This window comes from Calonectris borealis, chromosome 17 (assembly GCF_964195595.1).
Source record: "Calonectris borealis chromosome 17, bCalBor7.hap1.2, whole genome shotgun sequence".
In the NCBI taxonomy this organism is placed as follows: domain Eukaryota; kingdom Metazoa; phylum Chordata; class Aves; order Procellariiformes; family Procellariidae; genus Calonectris; species Calonectris borealis.
The window spans coordinates 3,346,185-3,371,594 of NC_134328.1; the positions used below are offsets into that span (position 1 = coordinate 3,346,185).

General features: G+C 51.0%; 1 protein-coding gene across 1 annotated transcript in view; it reads right to left on the minus strand.

Annotated features, from left to right (window-relative positions):
• The window catches only part of TOX2 (TOX high mobility group box family member 2), a 157,778-nt gene that overhangs the window by 61,008 nt on the left and 71,360 nt on the right, over positions 1-25,410 (minus strand). Inside the window, exon 3 of the mRNA XM_075166303.1 lies at positions 4,059-4,304. Coding sequence (XP_075022404.1) covers positions 4,059-4,304 — 246 coding nt within the window. The remainder of the gene's footprint in view (positions 1-4,058; positions 4,305-25,410) is intronic.

The window sequence follows — 25,410 nt, forward strand, 5'->3', positions numbered from 1 at the left end:
CAGCAGCCGCTTGTCCGTACCATAACGCTGCTGGGATGTTCGCAGTGGGCAAAGTCATCCCCTTTCCAAGGAAAACATCTTTTTTCCTCTCTGATTATTTTTTCCTAAATATTCCCATTTCTCAATGAAAATCACATCTCTCCTATTTTCTTTCCCTCTTGCCATTCCTCCTCTTTCCTTCCTCTTTTCCCGTAGCAAAAGAGAGGACAGTAGAAAAAAAAAAAAAATCCACTGCATGAAGAATTTTCTGTTTGTTTCTTGTCACCAACACAACAAATAACATGCCTTCCCCAACCGAGCCAGCCCTGCCTCCTCCCCAGCCTCCTGCCACCCCGCTCCATCGCTCCTCCGAACGTCACACCTTCTGCCATCTCTTTGCCTACTCTTGTCCACCCATCCCTGCTTCTCTCCTCTCCAGCTCCCTGCACCCCACCTTCAGGGCCTGAAAACTCCCTTGACTTCTAAAAGCTGATGGGGGAAAAAAAATAATAATAAGGAAATAAAGTGGCAGAAACAGCAGTGAAGAACCGTGTTATGTGAACGTAGACCCGGTCCACGGGGCAGAGCCAAGTGTGCAGAGGCCGATGGTGATGGCGATGCTGAAGGGATAAGGAAATGTAGAGGTGACGGTGGCTTTGGTTCTTCCCCGTCAGGGTACAGCTCCTTTGCTCGAACGAGGGGCTCCAGCTCCTGACACCCCAGGGACGGGCTGGAGCCAGGAGCAGGGTCTGGCACACAGCGAATCCACCTTCGCTCTCCAGCTCTCATCCTGCCACGGGAATTTCTGTGCTGATTTAAACCCGCTCTGACTCAGTATTCATCTGCATAACGGGAGCAGCAGGCTCCTCCCTTGCAGAGGCACTGGGAGGCTTAATTCAATCTAAGGATAATGTTGGGACATCCCAGGACAAGAGACACACCGAAGGGGACAGCAACCTGCCCCTGTATTTTCCTTATTCACTTCTGAGCTGTAGAGGAAAATACCAATCCCACAGCTCTCGGTGAGTCCTAGCTCATGTATTTTCAGCAGCTCGAGATTTTTTCTTGAGGATGCCTTAAAAAAATCCCAAGGCTCAAGCTACTTTTTTAGAGGAAAAGTCTAACCGATGTCTAAACATTTTACCTTGAATTGTTTGTCATTTGTCACTGTATTCAAACCAAAAGACATGGCAGCCAAGGCAGGAAATAGCTGCGTATGCAAAAACCGGTACGAACTACGGCAAAGAGCAGCAGCGAGGAGAGAGGCTCCCGGCTCCGGCATTTGCATGAGCAACGTCGGTCCTGGAACAAAGACAAATCCCCCGCACGCCTCCTCCGCAGCGCTCAGGCTCCCGGACCGGCTTCCCACCGCTACCCGTGCGGCAATAAATCCCCTCTTTTTGGAAGTGTTAGCAAACGAGCCCCCTTCTTGATCTGGAGGCTTCCTCCGGAAGGTGGACCGCCGGGCAGGGATGCAGCACGCCCTGCCCCGTCGCGCAGCGGTGCCTGAAGCTCGGCTGCCTTCACGGGGCCGCCGCCGAGCGGGCTACGGCTCGGCGGGCACGGGGGCAGGTATTAACCATAGGAGTTTAAAAATCTGCTCTGTCTCCGGGACTTTATTGCGTTCTCATGTGCATGCGCCGCTGCCATTAACGCTAACGGGAGTTCTGCGTGTGCCGTGGGATGGATGCTGCCATCGTGGGCTGGTGCTGGAGTAAGGGCATCAAAAAAAAAAAAAAGGGGGTTAGAAGGTGTTGCCCTTCAGTGGGAGAAGTCTGGCGGCACGGGGAAAAGGCTTTGACAACAGGGTACGGCAGGATTTCATTTTGCCCTGGAATAGCAACACCGTTCACTCCCTGATCTACTTCCTTTGCTGCTGGGACCTCTGAAGATGTATTACAGCTCCGAGGGTTTCCGCTCGAAACTGAACAGTTTCAATTCACTATCGGCTGGAAAATTCAGGGTTCACTGGATTTTTTATTTTCGTGGTAAGGGGCAAACAAACCTTAATCTCTCTATTCTACATTTACAGCCCACTAAGCCCCTTTCTTATCTTCTCTGGCTCAGTCCTGATTTATTGTCACGATGCTGCATTTGTAAAACAGTACCATAAAGTAAGAAAGAGAACATTTCCCAAGGACTACTCCAAAATAAATTATTTCAGACGTACAGAAGCTGCTTAATAAATCCCGCTATTCTTGTTTCTTTAGGTATTTTAGAAAGTGATTTATAAGTGCAATATCACCTCTCAAAAATGAGACAATCAACACAGGATAAAATTATCGTGTTATGAAAATAGGGGTCAGGCAAAGGGGCTGTGCTTTAAATTAAACCAGGGAAAAATATTTCATCTGAAATTGACTCTTTTTGTCTCAGAAATGAATGTTTTAATCACCTAAGAACCTAAAAGCTAACACAGAGGCCTAAGTAATATTTAATTTCATAGGAATATGCCTGTGTTCAATATTGATAGGCAGAACATGATATTTTTCTTAAATACACTAACAATGAAACTTGGAGACGCATCAAGACTTTAGAAAGCCTTGGGATTTTCCTAGACTAAGAGATAATACGCCATTTAAATATTTAAATATCACTACCTTTCAAACTGTTATCTATTCAAGCAATCAACACCAAATGTTCTCCAGCTAGCGCAGTGGCAGACTCACAGGCATGCTATTTAAGTAAAATTAACTCTGTTTGATATTGATGCCTTCCAACGGCATCCATGAAAATCAATGATCTTAGAGAGAAACAATGTAGAAAACTAACCATAGGGCTAAATCTGCTAAAGAGGAAAATATTATTAAACAGCAACAGTATTAATTCAATACCACTGTCAAAATCAAGTCACAACCTTTCCTCGGTGCTGCTGATACAGAAGCGTTGTAAGGTCTAATTAGCCCTGAAGTTTCTTCCCAGAGAAAGAAACTGTACTTCATTTCCCACTGTACTTCATTATCCCTGCCTTATTTATCCCTACAGAAACATAGAATCATTAAGGTTGGAAAAGACCTCTAAGATCATCGAGGCCAACCATCAACCCAACACCCCCATGCCCACTACACCATGTCCCTAAGCACCTCATCTACACATCTTTTAAATACCTCCAGGGATGGTGACTCCACCACTTCCCTGGGCAGCCTGTTCCAAGGCCTGACCACTCTTGCAGTAAAGAAATTTCTCCTCATGTCCAGTCTTAACCTCCCTTGGCCCAACTTGAGGCCATTTCCTCTCGTCCTATTGCTGTTACTTGGGAGAAGAGACCGACCCCCACCTCGCTACAACCTCCCTTCAGGTAGTTGTAGAGTGCGATGAGGTCTCCCCTCAGCCTCCTCTTCTCCAGGCTGAACACCCCCAGTTCCCTCAGCCGCTCCCCATCACTTGTGCTCCAGGCCCTTCACCAGCTTCGTTGCCCTCCTCTGGACACGCTCCAGCACCTCCATGTCCTTCTTGTAGCGAGGGGCCCAAAGAAGAGTTATCTGAAACTTCGCAAGGTATCCCCTTGCCACGGCGTGAGCCAAGAGGCAACTGGAGTTTGCAAGTGCAAGGGGGATCTTGTTCCCCTTGAAATCAATAGGACAGCTTTCCCTTCAGGGAGCATCCATGCTCCTCCTGCTGGTGCCACTGGGGCCACCCTGGCAGCAGGACACGGGGGTGATGGGCTGGGGGCTCTTCCCAGCAGGAGAAAGGATGCGGGGCGTAGGGGCTATGAACTAGGGGCTTTGGCTGGTCACCTTCACACGGGGTCGGAGCACATGCACTTTGCTTGGTTCAGCGAGGATATTTTTCAGAGGAAAACAACCTTCCCCCCTGCTCTTGAGCGGTTAATAAGGCTCAGGAAGACACCAAACTGGAAACATAAAATTGCCACCCCGAGCGTGGCCATGCAGGCGACTGCAGCGTCTGCCACCGCACCCCGACCCTGGCGGGCAGCAGTGCAGCAAGGCAGGGCTGCATCAGCAGCTCTTCCCAGGGCAAACATCGCATCGTTAACATCCTTCTACGTTCAGCTGAGCTCATAACACGACATACAGAGCAGCTTTAACAGAAGATCGTAAGAGGGGAAAGTCACTGACCGTGGGTAGCTGGCTGGAGAGAAGATGCCCATCCTGACTCAACATGTTGGAGACCATGATGGCCGGCAGGTCCATGTTCTGGTAGGGGTACGCTGGTATCAGGCTGTTCGGAGGGAGGCTGTGGCACAGGGAGTGATATCCAGTTTCGTGGTCCACCAAGTGCAGGAGGGAAGGGTCGGGGAGATTAGGAGGCGTTATGGGAGGGATCTCATAGTCTTCGTTATTCTCATTCTGACCGTTATACGTCTAAAACATGAAAAAGACATTTTGCAACGCGTCACTGCCTTGTTGCTTCAGCAAAGAAAAGCGATTATTTGTGTAAGAAATACGAAAGCATTCCAGTGGAAATGGTTTTGTTTTAATAAAAAAGACATCTCCAGCCCCGGACACCAGCAGGTCGTAACTACGTAGGAACCGGGCAGTGAGCGTGGCGGCGCGGCACCATCCCGCGGGGACAGCACGGCTCCTTGCGCACCGCAGACCTGCCTGGGGCATCCGCACTGCTCCCCTCTCCCACCCTGCATCCCTCTAGCACATCTTTAGCTCGCCAAAACCTCCACGCCTGCATCGCAGCCGGGCAAGTGATGCTCGCTGAGCCCACAGCCATGAAAGAGCACGGCCGTTTCCCTACCAGCAGCTGCATTTTTAGGGCAAAGTCCCTCTCTGGGCACCCAGCTCAGCTCGTACAGTTTGTGTTTTCAAGAGTGTTTACGAGAATTAGCTCCGTAGAATTAACTAGTACTTGGGAATAAAATTCCCGTTGATTCCTCACAACCTCCAGCACAGAAGCTACGAGGGAGAGAGATTTGGAAACACAGCCATCACATGTTTTTTAAATCCTTTAAAGAAAGCCTGCATGACTCCACCACACACGGAGATTTGTCCTTCCTTATATCCTCATCCAAACTGTATTTGGACAAGCACTCCCCCACCTCCCTCGAGGTGACCCCGAACACGCAGAGATGTTGGTACTCCTTGGGCTTCCCGTGTTTCCTGGTGGCTTGTTTACTTCTGAGCGTTCCAGTTTAGATGGAGAAAGAAGACGTTCTAGCACCTGTTTGATATATTTGCTATATATTATCGCAATTGTTTTCACTTCAGACAAAACCATATTTGCTTCATAATGTAAGTGTGAATCTATCCAAAATTATTAATTATCAAAGCAGAATATAATGAGTGTCTGGCAGAGGAGGCTTATTCTAAACACCTACTGTTTCACATATTATTATAGCATATGAAATTCTGATTCGCTATAGTATTATACACATGGATTTTAAGCTAAATTTCTCAGATCACCTAGTTTCATGGTTGGATTTTGACTTAATACTTGATTTAAGCACAAAACCCCAGATGTGTGCAAAACCAGTTAAGCACTGTAGGCTTTATTAATCCGTTGCCCCAGAGCTCACACTCGGATTCATGCTCTTCATCACCCCAGACTGCAGGGAGCAAACCCTTAATAAAATAAAATAAAACCCATATTTAACCAGCATACAGAAGTCAGTGGGCGAGGCGGCGGGGAGCAAGGAGGTATCTGTGGCGAGGTGGAAGGGCTCCCGGCGGGAGCGCTCCAGCACTGCCCGGCAGAGAGGCGTCCCTGCGGGGTGCCGGAGCAGGGGGTCGCTCCCGCCTCCCCCCCCCCGGGGCTGGGAGCGGCTCATCCCCTGCTAAGCTGGACCCCCACCCCTCGCCTCCCCTCGCCCGCTGCAAAAAGAGGCGGAGGAAAGAGCAGGCACTGCACATCCCACCCGCCCCTGCACGTTGGCCCGAGAGTCCTCCTGGCCGTGGGGAAATACGAGCATGCAAGAAACGCAAGACGGGGCTGAGACGGCGCTGTACCAACAGTTACTGTTCGGGGGAAATTCAAGCCCAGCTATTTTTCCAGCCAGCTTCTGTCTAGCAGCGGTATTATCCGGGGAAAGCTGGGGGCTGAGAGGATGTGCACAACAGCAGACAGGTAGATCCCATTTAATACGTCTAGTAGTTAGGTTTCTGTTTGGGCTACGCACTTCGAGGTACACCGATTCTTTCCCAGTTATTTAAGAGGATTTCGCTCCATGCTTTACGGAAAGGGATTTAAATAAATCATTGCACAGCAAACTTGTTCCTCCAACTGGTTTATTTTGGTATCAGGTATATAAGCAAGTGGCTTTGCTGTACTTAACTAAATTATGTAAAACCCACTCAAAGTTTCCTAAAGCTCTCTTCAAAACTACAAGTTCCTTGTGTTGCTGCAGAGCAGCTCACCGAAGGGCTTTGAGGCGGTTTTGTAAAGCCCCGTCGCCCTGCTCACCCCCCTGCACATTTCTGCCTCTGCTCTATTGAGCTGGGGAAAAAAAAAGAAAAAAGACCTGTTTAAATCACAAAGCTTTCCAAATAGCTACAGTATTGTGCAGACATATCAAAATTACAATCAAAGCTGTACACAATCAAAATCAGATTAGACAATATCCAATCAACATAATCAGACTCGGCGCCTGCCAGCTTTTACACCCTATCGCTTAGAACAATTTTCCAAAGCAAGCCGCGTTTATTCTATATATGTTTTAAATAGATCGCTAGAAAGATAAGGAAGGGAGATGAGACAGATAGACACTCGGAAGGGTGGGAAAGGGGTGTGATTTATTGTCACACACTGTGCCTGTTGACACCTCGGAGGTGACGTCTCCGTCCCCACGAAGGGTGGTCTCACGCCGCGTCAGCTCAAACCGGTAACACCCAACACCCCTTTCTACCACCATGTGGGCTACGCTGCAGATTATATTTGCTATTCTTATGTTAATTTGAATTAAATTAAACAGCCAATTATACGTTATAAGGATACATTACAAATTAGATTAGTGAGCTGGTCTGAACCCATTCATCCCACCAGGACTCCAAAGGCGAGTGCAGAGAAGCTCGCTCTGCTAAAAGGCTGCCCATTACGGCACACAAAAAACCACGGAAGAGCTAGGATTTTCCACTGTCAAACAGATGACAGTTGCGATTATACATTATTCCTCTTCAAATTAAAACACTGAAATCAGCTGAAACAACAAGCCTTTTCTTGCAAACCCCCTCTCGGCTCACATGGGTGCTGCTTGGAGTGTCAAACCCCTGCCTCTGCCTGCAGCGGGACGGAGCAGCGGGATCGAGCCAAGCACCCTCAGAGAGGGGACAGTGCCTCCTCCCTGGCCCCCTCCTTGCCCTCAGACCCCCGTGCATCTCTGTGCCCCAGCTACAGGGGCTGTGCTGCAGGGCCAGGCACTGGGCATGGACCGAACGGCCCTGAGCAGGGCACCGCGGCTACGCCCCGTGCTTGCGCAGTGATGCCACAGGATGGCATTGCGGCAGGTACGACCAACCTCCAACAGCAGCAAAATCATATTTAAAAACAGTTGTTCCTTCTTGAAATCCAAATTTGAAGAGGGGTCCCCGGACCGTCTCCATCCACCTGCAGATACAGGGGCAGAGGACAGAGGGGTGGAGGGGAGGTGGTGTGGGGCCATGAAGAGATGCATCCATCCGGCTGTGCTCATGCCATCTAGCTTCCCCACCACCCTTTCCTCACGCCTTGCTGGGTCACAGCTCCCTAGATCTGTGCCTTCGGCACAGGGAAGTGTGGAGGGGTCTGTAACAGGGAGAAAGGCTCTGGTTCCCAGCAAGGTGACACCCAGGCCACATCCAGGACCAAGAAGACTCAGAACAGGTAACCACATTACCGGCTGCTCCCTCCTAGCTCACAAGCACAGGGCTGGGGACACGCTACTTGCATTCATTGGAGAGGAAAGTCAGAACTGCTGATCCCCTTGCAAGAGCACGGGGTGACTTGCACAGCAAGGTCCCGTCGCCAGAGCTGCAGTGGCACCAGCGGGCACAACCTGGGCTCCCAAAGCACCAGCGGGTCTTGGAGACACCCCAACCTGGCCTCCTGCCAACGCTGCTCCCCACCACGGGGACGATATGCCATGATCTCCCAGGCTTCCCGTACTCCCTGATGCTTTTCAGGAGAGGGAGACACAGATGGATAGCAGACACCCAAAACCCCAGGATCTGCAGGTGACCCACATGAGGCTAGTGGGGACCGACACAACAGCTTGTGCAGCAGGAGAAGGCTGAGAGGGAGGACGGTGGGGCTGGAAAAGGGTTAAGAGCTGGCAGGAGCAAGTCCCTGGGGGCTGAACGAGCGAGGGAGAACAGAGGGTGACGCAGCAGAGCCCTGCAGGGTGGCCCTGGCCAACCTGGAGGGGCAGAGCTATTTGAGGATGAAGAGGGAGGACACCAGTCCCTGCCTCTTGCATGCATGCTCAAGCAATGCTCATGCACACCCTGAGCAAAGCCGTGCCGTGCCAACCGGGGCCCAGGTGGTTCTGCGGTGCATGTTTGTGGGTGCAGAAGAAGCAGGAGTTGGGGTTAAAGGGTGCCTCATATGGACACGGAGCTGAACCAAGAGGGGGTGGAGAACAAGAGCTTTACAGGGAAACGAGCTGGTCCCACTGTCTGTCTCCAGTGTCCCAGGCACGGGAAGCCTGAGTTTTAACAGTAAAACTGGATCTTCTTTTCTATGGCTGGATAAGCACCTGAATTATAAGCTCATCAAGTTGTGGACCTCTTCTCTACATGCCCTTCAGCTGCATCTGAGAATTACCGGGGGTCAAGGAGAGAAGTGGGGAGCTCTCACTCCAGAGTGTCAGCATCCAGTGACGAGCAAGCTGGAAATAGTGCCGAGCATTTTCACGGCGAGTATCTACCATTGCTGTAACGCAGTGCAAACGCCACCAACAAAGGAACACGCTTCTGCTGCTGCTCCAGGGCGGGAGAGAAACAATCCCACCTTTCTTCTGCTCTTATCAGCCGGCTGCACCAGGCAGCGCTGGGGGAAGGTCAGGCAAGGGGTGCTGGGGCCAGAGCTGCCTTGCAGCCCCCGGGCTGGAGGTGCGGCAGCGTGGGGGGCTGCCCTGGGAGCAGGCAGCAGGGCAGGTCCTGAGAGCTTCAGCCACGAAGCCTTCTTGCCTGCTTTAAGAAGGCCAGGCCACATCACTCAGCTTCTTTATAACCCCCCTGGATGTGTTCGCACCCGATCACATGTGGGGATGAGAATGGAGATGCCCGTTCCCAGCTCTCACTTTGATCTAGTCAAAGCATTGGGCCAGGTTTCCACTTCTTCTAGCTCCCGCGTACTGAGCCCAGACATTTCTCTGCCCTGCAGCACGCAGAGCCCAGCGCAGAAGGCTCCCAGGCAGGAGGTGGCTTTGGGGACTGGTCTGTCGATGGCAAGCAGCTCGTCTCTGCTGCAAACACGGAGCCCATCTGTGGGTTAGCAGCATGCCCTGGGTGTCCCTCACCTCTGCACTGCGAGATGAGGGGGCAGGGCGACCCTGCGCCTCCTCCGCCACCGGACCCAAAACCATACTCAACCTTGCTGCTGCTTCGTCTTTTGCACCATACCTCCTCTTGAACTGCAAATAAGCCTTGGTGGCTCCCACCAGCCACCCAGTAACAAAACCACCCTGCCTAACCATGGACCTGAGCCCAGGGAAGTGCTCCCAGCAAGCACCGTGAAGAGGGGCTGGTGTGGATCCATCCACCCACCCCTGCGCAGTGGCCAGGAGGCTCCAGACATCCAGCTGATCTGAGACTGAGGGACGTCCAGGTGCCTTAACGCAGTGCAGCTCTTGAGGGACCAGCTGTGATTCAGCCAAAGCCATAACCACAGCCGTGTTCTAAAGGACACCAAGAACTTGCCGCGCAGGTGAGTTGGGAAGGAGCTACAAGTGTTGAGCACGTCTACAAATTAAGCCTTTAGCTTTCTCCTGCCTTTCCTCTCTTGGGAGGGGAGGAAAGTGCTGTCCTTCTTTACAAAACACTCTACAGCCAGCCAGCACCGCCTCTTCATTGCACGTTGGTATCAATCATAGCGGACATGACTTGACCAAAGACCTGGGAAACTGTTCTCCTCAGCAGCGTGGCAAATGTCCAGTGACCCCAATTCTCTACTGAGTCATGTTCTGTGTGATTATCCACAAGGATCCAGGAGTTGCAGCCAAGCATTGATTCAGAGAAATATTATTCACAGTGAGAAGGATAGAGATTTGCAGTATTATTGCAGGTAAATATTTGCCCTGTCAAATACCATTCAACAGTAAACACGAGCCTAAGAGAGAACATTTATTCTTGGTAAGGTACAAGGAAATATGTAGGCTGGCGTGATCCATCCCACCCTAATCATCCAAATGACACAAAACACCATGGACTCTGTACCATCCCTCATCTACTAACTAGATTTTTCTTGCAGCTAACACAAGAGCTTACTGCCGTAGGAACGTGACCCTCTAGACACTTCAGAGATTAGATGGGTCTAAGCAGACCAAAACCAGCCTGGCAGGTCTGCAAAGTGAGGAAAACATTGCTATTTGTGAGGCTGAGAGGTATGGCCAAGGGCTACGCTTTGAGCTCCTGGTGTGCATGAAGAGCAGGGAGGACGTGGAGGTTATGGGCTGCCCCCGCCGTCCCACCAGCAGCGATGGCAATCCCCACCCTCCCACCCGAGCCCAGCTGGACACGGGGACGGCAGCAGGACCTGGGCTGTGTCCCCAGGGAGAGCGCTCCTCTCCTACCAGCACCCTGAGCTCTACCAGCAGCTTGGGAAAGGGGCTGCAGAAGAACAGCCAGCTGGTTTGTGGGGCATCTCGACTGCAGCAAAGCTGGATGACGCACCGGGTCGGGTCAGAAGCCAGATAAGCACATCGCTTTTTCATACAGTGACTTTCCCTATGTACAGAAGAATTCACCGTGTGCCAGCGTTCACAGAAGCTGCAGGGCACACCAGGTTGAGAGAAAATCTTGGGCCATATAAAGAGGAAAAAAGTCCAAACACAACGAATAAGTGAAAACCAAAGCTTAATGAAGGCAAGCTGCCCTGCCTTTCCTTGAAAGCCTCCGAACTGCTCTCCCACCACCCACATTACTCAGCACAGGCACGATCGTACTTGCAAGAAGGGGATTTTGATACGTTTCTCCAGCACGTGAACCACAGAGGTTTTCTGCTCGGTGCAAAGCACTGAATCCACGGGGAGAGAAACGATAGTTCAGGTGGCTGGAGGAGGTGGAAGTCACCTGGACGTTGCGAACTACAGAGAAATGCTCTGGGGCCAGCAAGGGCAAGGGCCTGGTGCTCGCTGCAGGGTGACCCAGGGGTGCGGGCAGGGCTGCGGACCCCTTCGGCACCACTTCTCCGGGGGGGGGATGCCGGAGGGCTGCGCTCGCACTTGGGATTCCCAAAGCCCCGTGCCAAGAAGTGAAGTAGCGCTGATTTTCCGCATCAGCAGCTCTGGGTTTAGGAATGGGAACTGATTTGCCCCATCTTCGCACACGGAGATGCAGCGTGTGAATAGCAGGGCCAATGAATTATTTGGGTAGAGTTGGATAAATACTGTACAGAAGTATTTATTAAGTCAGTCACGTACAATCTACAAATTGTCTTTGAAGTGTTCCCAGCCCCTTTTACATTAATTTTCACATGCTCAGGTTTTTGACTATGGGAATGCGGTTGAAAAGGGAAAAATGAGTTCTTGCGTGAACATAAATGTGCATTGGAAGTGTCTGCACAATCTTCAATAGCCAACCGGGGAGGCTGGGAGCCCAGTAGAGCAACAGGCAACCTGCGGGAAAGCTGGGCTCTGCCCACCTCTGTGCTCCTCTTCCACACCTGTATTAGTGGGTTTTTAAATCCCGAACAAAGATCGGTTCACCCACAGAGCACGCACACACCTCCACGCTCCCCGGTTCTCACCGTCTCCTCCTGTCGCGCAGCGTTGCTCTGGTGCAGGCTCTGCTGCAGCCCGCAGCGGAAAGCCAGCCTCCAGCGCAGCCGCAGCGCTACTGCACGGCTCCGCCTTTGGATGGAGCTGATGTTTACCTTCTAACTTTACACCAGTGGACCTTCTCCCATCTCCTATAGACACAAATCCCATGCAGTAACACAGCCATCCGTCTTCCAAAAGCTGAGCCTGCCGGATGGTTTCAACCAAATTTGACAGCGCAAAAAAAGTCTCTTTTCTACAAGTTTCATAAAAACATATGTGCCCAGAAGGGAGATACCAGGGCCCTAAACATCTGTCCTTGCCCTGATAATCTTTGATCTCCTGGGCCAGTGGCTACAGCAGCGAAGGGACGGCTGAGATGAGGTGCCGTGGTGCTCAGCAGGATGGGGACTGTGAAGGGAACCAGCCAGGAATATTCAGAGGGAACAGAAAATCTCAGTTTACTCAGAAAGATAAAGTTTTGGGAGCATGCACCCAATTCTGCTGCTCACCAGAGAAGTTTTTTTTGGTTTACACGCCACCGAAGCCAGAAACAACATTCTCGGGACTCTCTGGCCCCAACCTGTCCATTGGTACCTCATTTATGTGGGTTGGAAATGAAGAACAAGCTGCCGGTTATTAATAATCTGTGTGATGGACAATCCCCGAGATTCAATCGGGGTAAGATTCGCTTGTGGCTGTGGCTGAGCAGAGGGAGCAGCGGTGACGGTCCCTGCCCCGTCACCGGGGGCTTCTTGGGATTCACGATGTGAAGCACGTGCAGGCATTTCTGCCGCATCCCTTTCGGTGTAAATCAGAGATTACAGTCAGTTTTATATTGTCCGAGCCGGGGTTGACCTGCATCACCACTTCACCAAAAAAAGGTAAAAATAATGGAGTTCTATGAACAATTTATAGCAAAAGAAATCAACACTACTGTAGGCTTTTAAAAAGGCTCCCAACTCCCTCTCTCCCCCCACTTTTTTTTTTTTTTTTAATCAGTATCTTATCCAGAACTGGAATCCTGTCAAGAATAGTGGATAGCAGAGAACTATAACTTCTTATTATGTGTATAGTGATTTTATGAATTCAGTGGGGAATGAAATGCAATTTTGTCAGACTTGTCTGTGTTCATAATGACCAAGTCAAATTAATCATCGTGGATAATACTCCTGTGTCAGCCATTCAAGAGATTTTTTAATAGAATTTTTCTGATTCATGTCTTGCAGTACATCAGATCTGTAGTAATGCAGGCACTTCTAAAAATCAGTGCAATTATGGCTTCTTGTTGGCCTGTCATTTTCCTGGAATAAAAATGTCTCTGCAAAAGTCATATATTGTACATAAACCAAAATGGAAAACAAAAATATAGTTACAATTAGGCTTGATTTTTTCTAAAGATTTAATATCTTTTTGAGGCCATTATTTACAGGCAATATATAAAGCTACGGTGCATGATGCTGGAGATGGACTGGTTTATCACAACACATACCAATTTTGGCCCGGTTGTCATTCTTCCTTTGATTGCCCTATGAGTTAGTGTTTTTTGCAGGCATGGAAATGACTATCCCATAGAACAAACAGGGGATAGGTAATGGGCTTGCAGTCAAATTATTGTGTTTATTAAAAATGTATCCAGGAAAGCCCACACAGATCCCAAAGGGCTCTTGTTCAGGAAAATCTCCGGTTCAGGAAAAGGTTACAGTTACCATAAAGGCAGATATACATGCATGGAAGCAGCAGTGCAGCATGCAATGGTATATAAAGGATTAGCAATGCTGCGTTTATCCTTCTGGGGAAGAGAGAGAGAGACAAACCTCTAATTCCCCAGTGACACAGACAAAAATGAGTTTTGGAGGTAGTTACCTCCAGGAATAAAGAGGAAGAAAAATGTCATGTACCTCAGATATCTCGGCCTTTCATTGCACGGCAGCAAGTGCCTTGTAAGAGAGTGCAGGGAAGGACTCTGCCAGAGCCACAGCGTGTCCCAAAAGAGAGCTCCACCTGAACCTGCTGGGACAACTGTCCCTCCCTCCAGATCCACCTTCTCATGCCACCAAGTACATCCTGGGGAGAAAAGCTCTCAAAACCACTTGCAGGGAGGAATGGAAGCCCACGACCACAAGAACTCAAGACCCGCCTCTCAAGAACTCAAGACCCGCGTAAGCAATCAGACCAGCAGTTCCTCTGGTCAAACACGCTGACCTAAGAATTAGCCAATGCCAGCTAGAGATCTAAAAATCCCTAGTGAGCAATTATGGAAGCTCCTCAGAGGACAGAACAATTCATCGCTCCCTTTCACCTACCTCACCTGGCTTTACCATCCTTCCACCTCCGTGCATCCCTATTACGTTCTTGACATCAACATCTAGCGGCAGGGAGTTCCCCAGGCTCCTTATAAAATCCGCTTTGCAAATTTGCTGTTGTTACTTCTCTGAAATGCCATTTTCACAAGTCAGAGCGTGTCCAGGCATCACCTTCCTCCGCCCCATGCTGTCCTGATCCATGCTGGGGTATTCACGTTGCGGCACACGTGGAGGTGCTACCTCTGGACCCCCCATCTCCAGCTCTGGAGGCTGAACTCCGTGTGGCAACACCACGTCCCTGTAACAAAGACCTTCAACTTCCAAACAAGCAGATGGGATATTAAGGCTCCAAGTCTGCTGACTGTCTTCAGAAGCATTCAATATTGGCTTATGCAAATGTCGGCAATAACCAGAGCTCCCGAAAACTCTTTGTTGTCTCTTCATAAGCAGGGCCAGGACTGTAACGCATGTTTGATAGGTAGTTGCTCCTGGATCACCCGCAGTAATATCTAGCTTCACCTATGTTTTAGTTACCTACCCCCACTGAGGAGAGAACTGTTTCATTTCACTACGTGTTTTTGTGGTTGTTCTTCCCTATTTTTGTCAAAGGAAACGTGGCAGTGCTCCAGGGAAAGCTAGGAGATGTGCAAGCCCCGCTCCACCTCGGCAAAGTGTACCCTCTGTCATCTGTCTCACCATCAGCCTCCTTAAAATTGTTTACAATGATTTTTGCCTGTTTTTAAAATATATTGAATATATACACCCAGCGAGAGAGGAGCCGATGGGGATCTGAAATTAGACCGGCTGGGCCAGACTGATATAACCCCTTTTCTTTTCTTTCCTAGTATCTCGCCTGGAAGTGAATACAAGGAATATGGTAATATTCTACTCGAGAATATCACGCATTTCTGGGAATTATTTGAGGAGTACGTATTTTACATAATTGCCTTTTTTGTCTCATGGCATACTGAACTTGCATAATAAGATCAGTGCACTTCACAGAAAGGCATTGTCGGACTGTATGGATTTGGCATTTTGTGTTGCGCCAAGGGTGCATTATATAATGATGTATAATGCACCGTAAGCAGGTCAAGAGATAAGGCGGCCTGAAAACAGTAACGGAGTGCATGCAAGGAAGAATTAGCAAAAAGCACTCTAAGAAATTAATTCAACCTGGCTTCAGTCGAGCAAGAAGGACCCAGAGCAGGAGGGAAACTATATTCTGTACCATACTTGTCCCCTTTCGGTTTTCGGCTTAGCGAGTATTTCCCTTATGCTCAAAACTGAAGGTGTAGGGCTAAGGCATTAAAAAAGCCTTTGCGGCACATTTTGCACGGATGCTTTGTAGCAAGTTTTTCAGTTTTATCTCAAGGGATATGTCCTAGCCCTCTGCGCACGGCCAGCAGAGCCGCACTGTGCCGCAGGTAGTGCGGCAAATACTGCTCTCCCTAGGCGACTGCAGCAAGATCCTCCAGCAAAGCCACAACGGCAGCGCAACCCATCCTGAATCCAGCCTTTTTCCTCCCTGATGTGCCCTGATTATTTTTTTTTCCTCCCATCAGCAAAGACAAATTTTCAAATGAAGCCCTGCGCGCTCCTCCCACCCCAGGGCACGTCTGCAGGCACCAGCACCGGCGTTCGCGAGGCGCTGCGAATGCCCCTACCACCGAGAGGACACCACCAGCACAACCGCAGAAGCAAACACCGCAAAGTCCAGTGTTTGCAAAGCAATCTGCCATTTTTTTTCCTACACTACACCTGGTTTTCGCTCATCACTACTATGTCTTCCCATATGCAACCGAAGTACTTGGCCCCAGGCTGTCCTTTTAGTCCACAAACGCATCTTGGCAGCGCTCGGAGCGTCGGTGCCGCTCACGATCCTATGAAGGCAGAGCAAAGCTGCTGTTCAACAGCAACAGCTCTTGGGCCTCTTGCCCACAAAGCGAGGGTATCAGCCAGATGAAATCACAAACCGGCTCAGTCCCAGTACATTCACTAAATTTCTAGCTATTTAACGCTGGCCCAGCGTGGCCAGCGGTGGCAGGGAGCAGGCCAGGACCTTTGAAGCCCAAAGCATCGCCCACCACAAATCCGCTCAGATTTGAGCCCACGCGCTTTCAAAGTCAGACTTGGGACCCCAAAGCAAATTGACAAGAAAAGTACATATATTAAAAAAAAAAAAAAAAAGGTAATAAAATCTGAAAGCAGCGGTGGCAACCCCCTCCCCATCGCCCAGATTTGACGTGTCTGATTAGCACGAGGAAGGCAGAGATGTGGGGAGCGCTTGCATAATGTGGTGCAATCTAGCACCTCCCCCAGGGTGCCCAGCTGCTGCAGAAGCAATTTCACAGCTCATCATCCATTATGAGATTAAAATAATTTTTTTTTCCTCCCGTGAAGTATTAATAAATTGTGCAGGCAGACCAGAGTTAGTGCCATTTACACAAATGGTAGTGAATCACCCACCTAGTTATTTCTTAATGGATTGAGTATCTGTGTTCCTCCTTATCCTGTAATTTAAAAAACTGAACACAAAACCTGTTTATTTGTCTCATCAGGCCCCGAGCCAGCTTTTATGAAGGCTGGGGATACCGGGACAATGGCAGAGCTGCTGCCTCCCGTGGACCTGCCCCAGCACTTTACAAGGGAACAATACCAAAACATGCACGGCGATCAATACGAAAGGGGAAATGCACTACAAAAAAAGTCCAAGACACATTGAAATCCCTCCCAGAATTCACTTACTTTCCCTTCTGGGGGCAAAACTCACTGAGGCATCGCTGATCTAATGCGGCTTCTTTGGTACATACAGTGAAGATGTAAAGCCGTAGTCAGAGCACCACTAATGGCTCTTTGAACATCTCTGCTTTATTACGTTATCAGACGAAGCAGGCATGTTTAATGTTTAAACTTCCAACGACAAATGCCTTCAGCAAATATGTTTTATGTATTTATTCAGTGCTTCTTAAGCGCCTGTCGCCTTAGCAGCTAAGGTGCTGCTTACCTTTTTCTTTTTTTATTTTATTAAAATTAAGAACTTATCAATGCTTTGTAAAACGCCACCTTCTTCCCTCCTCTCTCTCCTCTTCATCCCCAAGAGGAGCTTGAAATCCTTTACCCGTCCATCCACTGCAAAACATTTCAGGCTGCCAGGAAGTTGCCGAAATGGGAAAAGGAAATTAACTGAAATCACCAGCGCAATAAATCAGCCTCCCACGTTATCCCAAGACCCTCAGCCCCAGAATCTGGCTCCAGCACGCGGGGGAAGCGCCAAAGCCAGATCCCTCTGAGTCAGCTTTGCCAAAGTAAACCCCGAGGTGAGACGGCAAGAGCATCGACCTGATTTCAATCTCAAGGGTTGGGTTTGGGCGGGCGCTGCCTCCCAAGCCAGGGCAGGCAACGTCCGTCTGCAGCGAGGCATGACCTGCTTTTGCTTGGTCAAAGGAGATATTAAAGATTAACTATGGGATCGGGATGCCTCACTCCTTGCAGACCCTAAGAATGCAAAACTCATCAACGTGCCAGTCCTCCCAGTCCGTGAGATGTCAAGGTAATCACCTGGGATCTCCCCCTACCTCCTTCGCAGTTACTGAGCTTCTGAGTGCCACAATTACAAATCTTTCTCCACAGCCACGAGTGCAAGAATTTTATTCATTTACTCACTTATCCAAGCAGAAGCTGTCATGTCACAGGAGCACAAAGGTGCCGGGCTGTTAGGGAAAGCACGAAGCACCAAGAGACTCATGACAAAATTGCGAGAACTGTAACAGGGTGCATGGCCAAGTATCCAAATCCCCAGCGTAGGTGTGAAAATCTCAGCCTTAAGCCTCCAATATGTGAATTTTGGGAAACAAACAGATTTTATCTTTAACAATTTTAACAATTTTTTTTCTTTAATAAAAACAGGCTTATGTATGGTATCTAAAAAAAGGCAGGAACACACACATTGCTGTGAGGGGCTCGTCTATGTCCCAAATCACAGATTCTCATCAAATACCTTCTAAAGCATTAAGCAACCCGGACAAAATGAATAGCTAGAGTAGGCACTATCCGTTCAGGGGGAAGGCAAAAAGGAAAACGATGGAACTAACAATCAAAATAGCAATGTTTCCCTAAAGTAACGACAACTCTCCATCTAGAAGGACAGCCGGGACACCAAGCTCTGGTCACAGCCGGGAGCAGTGATCACCTCCAACGCTGGCGGTGAGAAAGGACCGCTCCAGGCACTGGCAGCCCTGGAGGCACTGGACGGCAGTTGTTGACACAGGGAAGAGCTTTGCAGAGGAGATGAAGGTGCAAGAGGTCTCGCATCAACACCAGCACGACCTTCGTCGCATGACCATGAGGGACCCAACCCAACACACAAGGCGTGAGGCGGGAGGCACCCCCTTAGCAGCCGCATCTAAAGAAAACCAGCCCCAGCTATCTGGAGGCCAAAACAACTGAAACACTTTGTTCATTAAGCAGCTGAAGAGCTTTTTCTATTATTTTTACCAGTTTACAACATGCCAGGTAGAACATGGCATGGTTCCAAGGGAAACGGGCAGAGGTGGAAGAGCCAAAATCAGAGAGACATGCTAATGGAGAGGTGGGGGAGGCTCTGAGCACAACAGGGCTGCAGGTGACAAAGCCAAAACGTTGACCCAACGGTAAAAATTCACATTTGCCCAGTGTACTCAAGGGCTTCAGCTGCCATCTTTCAAACCCAAGCCCACACAAAGCCTAGATATTTCCACAAACCTGTGACGACTCAGAGCTGAGTGCTTCTGTTGCTAATACTGGTACCAAACTGGATACCTCAGTGTCCTCCTTGGTGTTACCAAAAAGCATCATCCCAGTCTAGCCCCTAATATGATCAAAATGGGACAGATCCTTTTGAGGAAGATTACTAGAGAAGTTTGGCTGCAAGCTAAGCTGCATTGGCTTTCACCATTTCTCCTCCCATCCCTAATCTTGATACCAAATAACAGATCTCCTTCCAGACAAAGCGAGGCAGAAGTTGGCAATCAAGGATCGCATGGACAAAAGAAAAAACACGCAAGTAGAAGAGAGTAGGTGTCTCTACCACGCATGTTGCAGCACGTCCTCGATGCAGAAGTCTGGAAACCAGGGCAAGCAAAAGAATTACACTGGATGTTCAAATCGCAGTGTTTCAAAAATTAAACACCATAGCATGAGTTGGTCAAAGAGCTTCAGAGTTTTCTGCATTTTAGAGTGGCTTTCCCTTTTTGATCCTCAGCACCTCTGTGTGAGCATGATAAATTCATTCCTAAAGTTGCATCCAAGTGCCCAATAATTTCCATCCTTTCCTTGCAGCTCCCCTCTTGACATTTCATGACCAATTTTCTCGGGAAAAACAGAGCTGACAGTGTTTTGCTAACTAGTCCTTTGTGCATGCAAACCCATGGGCGCCTGCACGCAGAGCTCTGCACTTGTGCGGGGGGGCGGAGGAAACGTCACATTTGCACAAGCACCAACGTTAACTGCACCTGCAAGAAGGCATGCAAATATTCATGCAAAAATACACAGCTTTCAACTTTCTAACACTCGGGTGAGGAAACATCCTGCCGATTTTACGAAATAGGGCTCCTACAGCTTTGCTAGTTTTGATGTAAATAATGATGTTTCCTTCCATGTGTTCGGTGCATGATGAGGGGTGGGCAGGTGAGGACCACACATCTTCCCTTTGATACCGGTGCGGGCTCCCAGGCTTGCAGCATCCTGACCTGCACGCAGAGGAGCGTGACCTGCTCCTACCTTGTGCCCCATCTGCTTGCATCCTCCTCCAGCCGGGTCCGTGGTGGAAACAAGCACCTTTTGGGTATCTGCTTCCAAAATGCACTAGGAATTGCTGAAGCCTGGGAAAAAACGCTCCTCGAGAGAAAAGCAGCCCCCGGCGTGGGGAGTGTGAGCCCTCAGCGCCACGTAGGTGTCTGGTTTTGTTCAGAAGTCATCTGGAATTCTTAAAATAAATTTGCTAAATTGTCTTCCGGAGACTGATGACTTCTTTTTTTTTTTTTCTTCCCTCCTTAATAAACTTTCAGGGGTATCTTTATTGTTATGTCTAATTTTAGAGAAAACTAACATTTCCTGAGATTCAATTTCTCTCATAATTGTTGGAAGGAAACTAAATTGTCTGCTGTAAACATTCACTGTATTGTGTGAAAAGTATCTTTATTACAGCCCACTGGGAATACTAATAAAATTCCCAATCCTAGCCCTTCCTCACTTTTTTTTTAAGCTCGCTCTTTTCTCTTATATACCCATTAATGTCAGTTCAAACATTCTGCAGGCGAGATATGAGAACTTAAAATATATTATTTAACAATCAAGGGTAGAATAAAGACTTGTGAGCAGAAAGATCCTTTCTGCCTTCTCTTTCGGTGCTTTCTATTACAGAAAATGAGAATGGCTATTCCATTTGTCTGTGTGCGTGCCTAGAGTTGATGAAAAAAATCTCATTAGTTTAGTCTGACATATACTCAATACAGTCTATGTACATATTTTTTTTCATTTTATTCTACAGCTGCAAAATGATACTAAATTTCATCAGATTGGAACGAAAACTGTGGTCTTGGAACATTTCCCTTTAAGGGTCTTATATTTATTCAGAATTCATGAATCATTTTCCAGTAATACAACTATAATTATTCTTAAAGTGTTATGTTTGAAGGTTTAATACGAAATACTTGCAAAAAGCTCTTTTTCACTTTGATAGTTTGTAATCTTCATGGTAATCAGATCAGTTAGCTCCTTCATACAGCAGGCAGGAAAATACAATTTAATATGAATCTCATACTCTTCACTCATGTTTTAATTAAAGTAATAAAAGCCAAGCCATATTTTGCCCTTTACAGTGTACACAGATGTATGGACCTGAGCTGTACAGCATCAGCTCAGACACTTTTGATGGCTGCTGATGGATCTCCTAGTTTGAGATGAATTTAATTCAGGCTTGCTCAGAGGCTGCTGATCATGAAAGCGGTGTCACCGACGAGCGAGACCCAGCACGGTCCTCGGCAGAACCGCGATACGGGCGATGTGCGCACGGGCCAAACGCGGAGCTCTGGGTCAGCTCCGCCACCTTTCGCCCCGCCGGCAGGAGCTAAGACCGCTGTGAGCGCGGCCCTTCGGCTGGGGGCAGGGCCAGCGCGCGCTCCCTGCGGAAGACGAGCGCACCCCGAACCGTCTCTGACTTGTGGTTGCCGTCACGGCTCTGGCCAGCCGGGCCCGGCGCAGAGCTGAGAGGGAAAGCTCTAAGCCTTCCCCAAAGGAGCAGAACCACACAGACGGGTAGCAGGCACGCTCCCCTCCCCCGGGCACCCATGGTGCATGCTCCCCTCCTGGGTACCTGCAGCGCACGCTCCTCTCCCCTGGGCACCCATGGTGCATACTCCCCTCCTGGGCGCCCGCAACACACGCTCCCCTGCCCAGGTTACCCATGGCACCCACACTCCCCTGCCCAGGTTACCCATGGCACCCACGATCCCCTGACCGGGTTACCCATGGCACCCATGCTCCCCTGACCAGGTTACCCATGGCACCCACGATCCCCTGACCGGGTTACCCATGGCACCCACGCTCCCCTGACCGGGTTACCCATGGCACCCACGATCCCCTGACCGGGTTACCCATGGCACCCACGCTCCCCTGCCTGGGTTACCCATGGCACCCACGATCCCCTGACCGGGTTACCCATGGCACCCACGCTCCCCTGCCTGGGTTACCCATGGCACCCACGCTCTCCTGACCAGGTTACCCATGGCACCCACGATCCCCTGACTGGGTTACCCATGGCACCCACGCTCCCCTGCCCGCGTTACCCATGGCACCCACGCTCTCCTGACTGGGTTACCCATGGCACCCACGATCCCCTGACCGGGTTACCCATGGCACCCACGCTCCCCTGCCCGCGTTACCCATGGCACCCACGCTCCCCTGACTGGGTTACCCATGGCACCCACGCTCCCCTGACCGGGTTACCCATGGCACCCACGATCCCCTGACCGGGTTACCCATGGCACCCACGCTCTCCTGACCTGGTTACCCATGGCACCCACGCTCTCCTGACCAGGTTACCCATGGCACCCACGCTCCCCTGCCTGGGTTACCCATGGCACCCACGCTCTCCTGACCAGGTTACCCATGGCACCCACGATCCCCTGACCGGGTTACCCATGGCACCCACGCTCTCCTGACCAGGTTACCCATGGCACCCACGCTCTCCTGACCGGGTTACCCATGGCACCCACGCTCCCCTGCCCGCGTTACCCATGGCACCCACGCTCTCCTGACCAGGTTACCCATGGCACCCACGCTCCCCTGCCTGGGTTACCCATGGCACCCACGCTCTCCTGACCAGGTTACCCATGGCACCCACGATCCCCTGCCCAGGTTACCCATGGCACCCACGCTCCCCTGACCGGGTTACCCATGGCACCCACGCTCCCCTGCCTGGGTTACCCATGGCACCCACGCTCTCCTGACCAGGTTACCCATGGCACCCACGATCCCCTGACCGGGTTACCCATGGCACCCACGATCCCCTGACCGGGTTACCCATGGCACCCACGCTCTCCTGACCTGGTTACCCATGGCACCCACGCTCTCCTGACCAGGTTACCCATGGCACCCACGCTCCCCTGCCTGGGTTACCCATGGCACCCACGCTCTCCTGACCAGGTTACCCATGGCACCCACGATCCCCTGACCGGGTTACCCATGGCACCCACGCTCTCCTGACCAGGTTACCCATGGCACCCACGCTCTCCTGACCGGGTTACCCATGGCACCCACGCTCCCCTGCCCGCGTTACCCATGGCACCCACGCTCTCCTGACCAGGTTACCCATGGCACCCACGCTCTCCTGACCGGGTTACCCATGGCACCCACGCTCTCCTGACCGGGTTACCCATGGCACCCACGATCCCCTGCCCAGGTTACCCATGGCACCCACGCTCCCCTGACCGGGTTACCCATGGCACCCACGCTCCCCTGCCTGGGTTACCCATGGCACCCACGCTCTCCTGACCAGGTTACCCATGGCACCCACGATCCCCTGACCGGGTTACCCATGGCACCCACGATCCCCTGACCGGGTTACCCATGGCACCCACGCTCTCCTGACCGGGTTACCCATGGCACCCACGATCCCCTGCCTGGGTTACCCATGGCACCCACGATCCCCTGTCCGTGTTACCCATGGCACCCACGATCCCCTGACCGGGTTACCCATGGCACCCACGCTCCCCTGACCGGGTTACCCATGGCACCCACGTTTCCCTGCCCGGGTTACCCATGGCACCCACGCTCCCCTGCCCGGGTTACCCATGGCACCCACGTTTCCCTGCTCGGGTTACCCATGGCACCCACGATCCCCTGCCCGGGTTACCCATGGCACCCACGTTTCCCTGCTCGGGTTACCCATGGCACCCACGCTCCCCTGCCTGGGTACCTGCCAGCTGCACCCACTCTGAGCCACTCAGGCTTTGAGAAGGGGGATGCCCAGGGGTCTACGGAACAAATCCCGCAGCAGAAGGTAAGAGCTACCACCACCCACCCATCGTGTGCAGGTGCCAAGCCAGCCCATTCTACGGTTGGTCCCCAGGAGGTCCCACCACTTTGCGAGGGCAGCCAGGGGTTGGGTACCACTTCACACTGGCAGGCAAGGTGCCGGAGCGCTGCTGGACACCAGTCCTGGTCCACGGCTCTGCCCAACCGCAGGAGCGAGTAGAGGCTGGAGTGAACGCCTGACTCCGAGCGGGAGGAGCTGGGTGGCCGCACTCGGGATACATAACCCTCATCATCCTCCAGCACCCGCAGGGCCCCGAGGTGCTCTGCTGAGGGGTCAGGCCACCGTGGGGCTGGAGTGGAGCCCAAGCCCGCAGGCGCCCAGGGCAGCCCCAGAGCCGACAGGGAGCGAAGGGCTCCTTCTGCAGCCGGCCCAGGCTACGGAGGGGTCTTCCTTTCCGCACAGGCCTTCATCCAGACTCCGAAGTGGAAAATAACGCTTTCCTGCTGGAAGCAAGCGGCTCCCCAGTTAATCACGCTGTTGTGACGGCAGACCCAAACACCAGCTCGGCCGGGGCTCCGATGAGAAGAGAAGAAGTAATCAATCAGTTGGGAAAGGAAATCCCAAGAGCAACAGGCTGGGTTTTTTTTCCATATTCCTGCGGCCCATGGCGCTACATTTCCACAAATAAACACAATTTTCCAAAGCCACTCCCCAGAGGTCCATTACAGAAGCAAACCAACCTCTGCAGGAGCCAAAACCAAACCCCCAACAGGACGCAGTAGAAAATCTTGCTCGTCACAGCTTACGGATAGCGATGTTATCGCATTATGGGAGCTCAGCATCAATCGTTAGCATGTAAAGACCTGGCTCCCAATCACACTGTGTCACAGCGGGTAATTCGGGAGACAAGCGGCGAGGAATTAGCACAGTGCGAGGAGCTGGAGGACCTGAAGGCAGAAACAGCTTGTGCATAAAAGTTCTGGGATTGTCTTTGTCTGAAGGGACAGCCACCACTCAAGGACAACCCAGCACCCTCCCAGGAGCAGTGGTAGCTGCCCGTAGGGGCACCATCAGGGAGTTTAAAGCACACATAAGCACCATATTAATGTGATACCTAGGCTTCAAAGGTGACCTGCTCCCTCCAGAGCTGCCCCAGGTTCCCCCACGTGCAAGTCTCCACCTTGCCCTGGGCCATGCTGACCACCAAAGGCAGCAGCTCTGCATACAGCACGTGTGGTCCCTTCACAGTGGCGCTGAGCACAGCGGGAAACCTTTGATAAAGTGACACTTTGTTGGCTAAAGGATACTGCACACCACCTCCCTCTACATTTTGCTGCTATTTTATGAGCTGTTGGCTTTTCGAGCTCATCAGCGTTGCTGGACCGCCAGCCCACGTGTCCATCACGCACAGCAGCAGATCCTCTTCAGTGTTACTGACTGGACCTGAGCTGTGCCTCACGGTGCTCTGAAGCAGTCCCAGTCTCCTTCACCCTCCAGCACACAGGGAGCATTTCTGGAATCTCAGGTCCACGTTTCCTTCAGCCCTGCTGATGGGCATCATGGCATTTCGGTGCCAAGAAACACCCACGTCCAACCCTCTGTCAGAACTCCTCTTGGTATCGATATTTTCTATATGTAAAACTTCATCTCCAGATGCAGCAGCAGCAGATGCTGTTCCTTCACACCTCGTCCTGCTGCTCCCCTTTCTCTGCCAGCCCCTGGGTACCCACCACCTCCCCAGCCCCCAGGCA